Source organism: Nanorana parkeri, unplaced genomic scaffold, assembly GCF_000935625.1.
Source record: "Nanorana parkeri isolate BGI_ZX_2015 unplaced genomic scaffold, ASM93562v1 scaffold405, whole genome shotgun sequence".
Lineage (NCBI taxonomy): Eukaryota > Metazoa > Chordata > Amphibia > Anura > Dicroglossidae > Nanorana > Nanorana parkeri.
In genome coordinates, this window is record NW_017306673.1 from 441,360 (window position 1) to 447,010 (window position 5,651).

General features: G+C 38.7%; 1 protein-coding gene across 9 annotated transcripts in view; it reads left to right on the plus strand.

Moving 5' to 3' along the window:
• Nucleotides 1-5,651, plus strand: part of EPN1 (epsin 1) — a 60,801-nt gene that overhangs the window by 37,937 nt on the left and 17,213 nt on the right. For 3 of the 9 annotated variants that reach the window (XM_018559593.1, XM_018559598.1, XM_018559594.1), the window contains exon 5: nt 2,507-2,578. The exons of 4 other annotated variants lie outside the window; for them this stretch is intronic. In XM_018559593.1, the coding sequence (XP_018415095.1) occupies nt 2,507-2,578 (72 nt within the window). Of the gene's footprint in view, nt 1-931; nt 973-2,506; nt 2,579-5,651 lie in introns of all 9 variants that reach the window. 2 more of the 9 variants (XM_018559592.1, XM_018559595.1) reach the window with 1 other exon arrangement.

Here is a 5,651-nt window from a genome sequence, read left to right on the forward strand (position 1 = left end):
TTCTTGTTCCAGCTACATTTGCAATTAAATTGCATTTAACGGAGCTGTTTAATAAAAGGATTTGTATTTCTGTTCATTCAGTCCTAAGATTTACACTTCCCCCTCACACAAGCTGAGCCAGGTAGATTACATTAAGTTAAGGAATACAGTGGTGCCTTGAGGGCTAGTTCACGCCAGCCACAGTGCATGAACACAGTGCATTGAAGTGAATAGCACCGCAGCCACAGCCTTTGGCCGCATGGGAAGGCAAGGCACATCAATGCCTGCAGCCCGGTCCGGTCAAAAAATGCTGCAAGCACTTTTTTTTAATGTGCCTTGCGTTCCCGTACGGCTGATCGCATTGCTGCCGGAGGGCGTGGCTGCGGTGCCATTCACTTCAATGCACCGCCACTCCCCCTTCCGCTCCACTACAAAGAGAGCTGGCTGCAATGCCATTCAGTGCGTTCCGGCCAGAATCTAAACTAGCCCTGAAAGAGCAGGCGCAGACTCATGAGGTCATCTCTCTGTTCACTTTGCTCTGTCTTTCTATCTGCATGTTACTTGTCATTCCATTTTGCATGCAGCAGTTTTTATTGGCTCCCAATCCTGCGCCACCCTCTCCTGGTCTGAGTGCTCCTGAATAAAGGAATGCAAGAGCCTGCTATCAAGTAGTAATCGGCTACTAAATCTATTGCTACAACTTTTGAAGAAAAAAAAAATGAATATAAGGATTTAATATTGAATACAGAGCTGCATTCATTTCTATTAAATCTTTTCACTCCGTTCCATGCAGAGGTTTTGTTAACTATCCTTATTACCCTTTTATATATTTTTATTCTATAAAACATGATTCCCTTTGGCTTAATCTTGCGTGTTTTAAATAAATCAACAACAAAAAACCAAATAATGGTCTTGACAGATTCAGAAATGTGTATGCGTTTTAAGTAACTTTATTGCTCAGGAGTACACAACAATTCTAAGATGCCAGCTGTTGTCAGTCCCGCAGTGTCTGGTCAAAGTAGTGAGACTGGTGTTCAACATTTAACCTTGAAACCTAAATGTGATCCTTTTGTGGCTTTTCGTTACTCCTTATAGGTGACACTGGGGGATCCTCAGCCTTCTGTTTACACATACTTGGTGAAGTAGGTCTGATCAAAGAGATGTATAACGCTTCCATTATTTTGAATGACATATGGAATGAGCTAACATTTTATTTGACTTGTGTTTTTTTTTTTATTTTGTACAATGGTGTTTTCTACTCCTTGAATTTACCAAATTTGTTGCTTCTGCAGGATCTTTTTGCAGGTTTTGCTCACCATTGCTTTCATTTAACTTGAAATTTTCCTGTACATCTGCAGGTTTTCTGCAGATGATTTACTATGCAGTAGCTCTTATTAAAGGTCAGTCTTGAGCTGTCCAGAGGAACCCACTTCACTTTCCTGTAGACCTCAGTATCTGTAGTGATTTTATAGCTGAAGTTTTTAATCTGATAATATTTTGCAAATCATGGTTTGTGGGAGGTGCCATCGGGGTGCTGTACATGGCTTCCTGAACCATAGCACCCTACCTCAGTACTCCCTCTCAAGAGCAGGCCGACTGTATTTGCATGCAAACCGCCTTAGGTAATGCCAACATGTGATACTGAGCCTCCACCACTGAAATCTAATGAATAAAGGGGGCAGACCAGGGACAGGAAGGCGTTAGATGATGCTGGATGTCCTTCAGGCAGGAAATGAGGTGGGCTCTATCTGATTTGTTGCAGCTTTCAACGAACAACGGGAGAAGCTCACAGTGTGCAGTGAAGTCAGAGTAAGCAATATCAGTATAGTAGAGCTCTTCTATACGACTGTGCAAGACTGAAGGCTGGAGTCCAGCTTTATTTCCAGTTACATTAAGATGACTGTTACAGTTCCCTTTTGGACCAGAAGAAAGACCCTACTTTTTCCCTTTTTCTAGTTTCATAAACTTTTGTTCTTCTACTCCCTACTTCCTGTTACCAGCATGTGCCATTTATTTGCTAAGGTTTTGGTTTACCTATCTTTATTTATATTTAACCATTGTGTTTGGTTCTTTTTGGTTTTATGGCCGCAGTATTCCCAGCTTCAGGCTTTCAATCTCTGTCTAGATTGTTCAAAAATTATGATGGGTTAGTAGGTATTTTTGGCTTACCGTGCATTACCTCTCCACTTACCATGTGTTGCCAGCCTGAAAACTAATTGGAATGTATATGATACAAATTACTCTGGAAGGTTGGCATTATCTAAATACCCAATCTACTGTTTTGCCCCATAACGTTTTGAAAGACAGTTGAAACCTCCCATACAATTCTGTCATTTACAATATCTATTGTTTTTGGTTAATATCAATGTAATTTATTAATAGACCTGAAGCTGTGGTATATATGGCAGTTCATGATGTTTTAACTCATCTGTCCTCATTTGCCCTTCCCTCCATGTGTTATTTTTTTGTGGTTCTTCTCCCACCATGCTGGTGTGTCTTGTGCTTTTATTTTGTTTTTCTTTCCCAGCCCCCTGCTGTGTCCGAAGATGAACTGCAGCTTCAGCTTGCACTTAGCATGAGCAAAGAGGAACACGACAAGGTAGAGCTAATGCGTTTATGTAACCGAAACCAAAATCTAATAGCAGTTAAAGCAATCGGTCACCTGGCGGCAGTCTGTCCATTGTGCTGCTTTTTCTTCCAATTCCTAAAGAGACGAGATAAGTTAGTGTTCTGATTAACCCACCCCCCCCCCCACTAACCCCTGTCTGCTTTCTTTACTGACTGCTAGTTTAAATTGAGAAGAGATCATATGTTTGTGTTGATGGCTGAGGGGTACTGACCACATGCACATTTCTTTTTATCTCTTGGCGACTTCATTGCAATGTCTCTCCACCTGACCTCTTCGATCTTCCCATCTGTCATTACAAGGCAGGTTTAACTCATTATTTTGGGGTTTTCCCCTTATTTTATGCTGTTGTAATTGATCGAAAAATCATGGTGCTGGCAGCAGAGCCAGTAACTGTTGTAGGGAGATCTTGCGAGTCCCCAACAGATAAAGGAAGCTGTTAAATTTATTGGTTTAGTTCAACATTGCCCTGAAGTTTAAATCCACCCACAATTATTATTTAAGGTATTTAAATAATAATTGTGGGTGCATTTAAATATCCTCCAAAAAATTCAAGTTGCGGGGTTTTTTTTTTTGCTAGTTTTATATATCTTCTATATTACCTGCCTACATATGCTCATTGAGTTGCAAATGATCAGTTGCCCAATTGTCTTTCTTAGAAACAAATCAAAAAATATTGAATCATTTTTAAAAACTGTGCTGTGTGTTCTCCGAAGCCCAGATGCATGCGGTTACCCACTCAGAGCGCAGGTTTTTGTATATTTGAAAACTAATACTAGATGCCGCTGATTGGGTAGAACTTTTATTTAGCTTTTGCTCACTTCACAGACTTTTTAAAACTATCAACTTTATTTTTCTGCCCAGATTTTAGATGCTTAACTGGGACTTTGTTTTCAAACTAAAAATAGCCCCTTTAATCGGATCCCTCTGTGTAGTTACGTAGGCATCTATACCATCACCAACTCCCATGAAAATCACCACAGAGAAGTCTTGGCAGTCTCCTTTTTTCTTTTTGATTGCCATTAGATCAGGAGTGAATGAAAATATCAGATTTCATGTACAGCAAACTCTGTTGAGTAGAATCTTATTGTGGCCATATATGCATTTACCATTGCCTAAAGATCCAATTCTGTCTAAATGAGATTTCATTCAAAAAGACACTTTCATACAACAGACAAAAGATTGATTTGATCAAGTTCGATCTGTCACAAAACTAAAAAGAAAATGTACACCTTATGTTCAAATCTTTGTGGACTCCTGACCATTCCACCGATATGAGCTTGTTGGACATCCCATTCCAAAACCATGGGCATTAATATAGAGTAGATATAGATTGGCTCCCTTTTTAAGGTTACAAGAGCTTCCACTCTTATGGTAAGGCTTTCCACAAAATGTTGGTGTGTCTGTTAGAATTTGTGCACATTCAGCATTTGTGTGCTCATGTACCGGTGTTTGACAGGAAAACCTCCCTCACAATCGACATTCCAACTCGTCCAAAAGGTGTTTTTAGTTGAATTAAGGTTGGGGCTTTGTGTGGGCCACTTCAGTTCTTCCACTCCAAACTCCTCAAGCTATGTTTTTAAGAATCTGGCTTTGTGCACAGGGGCGTAGTCATGCTAGAGCAGAAAAGGGCCTTCTCCGACCTGTTTGCCAGAGGGTTGGAATCACACAGTTGTATAAAATGTCTTTGAATGCTGTAGCATTAACAGTACCCTTCACTGGAAATGCTGGAGCTCAATAACGTGGGGTTGTGCCTGCATACTACCTCCTAGTGGTCAGCTTTCCACCAACTTCTGATAATATAATTTTCTGGTAAAGAGTGCTGAGAATGTATTGTATTGACTATATACTCATTCCAAAGCAGTAAAAATAAGTAAATGTATCGGCTAGTTATAGTACTGCAATGAAAGTAATGTGAGCTCTAAGTTGTAAAATGGCTGCTTTCTTCAGTGGTTTTCAAGAATGGTGCTGAGCTTTGTGACAGATCCACTCTAGGTTTTGCCTTTACTTACACTCAGGACTCATCTCCCAAAATGCACTACGAAGTGCATTACAGCATGGGCTTCATGTTTATATGGGAAGGACCCCAATAATTGACTGGTAAATCCAGTATATAGGGCTTTTTATAAGCACAATACATTCATTGGAACTGGTTCTATTGGAAACAGTCCTATTTTCTTGTCCATCCATTTTATCTGCAATGGGAAACACTGCATAATACAAGACCATGCAACTGATAAGAATGCGCAATTGTTGTTGCTTTAGTTATTATATTCTAAAGCCCCAAAGTCACTATGGCTTCTTTCTTTAAATCTGTATGTTAAATACTAATTTTTCTTTGATTTATTGTAATTTGAACTTTTGTCTTTCCACTGCTTTCTGTGGATCCAGTGCTCACTCTAGCAATTAAGAATCTCTGGTGCCTTTTTTGTATTTTGTGTTTGTCTTAATTAACCATCCTAACTTAATCGCGTTGCATGTGTTTATTGTATAGATTTTAGTACTAATTATTCTGAAAGGCTTTTGTGACAGATGCAATGTGTACACAGTTCTCATTTGAGGTTCTGCCTTCTGAATCTACTACAGCATTGGATTTTAAACTAAAAATATGTTTTTTATGCTTATTAAGATGTCAAAACCATTTTTTTTTCTTTTCATAATTGATGTAAAGAAGTAATGTTGTATGTGTGCATTTTTAATCTTGGGTTTCTTGATCTCGGAAAATGGAAATAAAGGTAAGTGTAGAAAGATGAATAGTCCTATGAATATTTGGTATTTGTAATTTAAGATAATTTAAAAAGTTAATTTTGCCAAACTTAATCACACCCTACAATTGATGCTAAGAAATTAAACCTGGCAACGCTTTTGACTGATTTGCTGGTTCTTAAAGGACAACCACACCTTTTTTTTTGTTTTTTGTTTTTAAAATCCATGTTGAAAGGGGCTTACCACACTTATTAGATCGGCAATACACATGCTATACCTACCTCCTTTTTTTGCCTAACTTCAAATGCAACTTCTTTTTTTTTTTTTTTTTTTTTTAAAA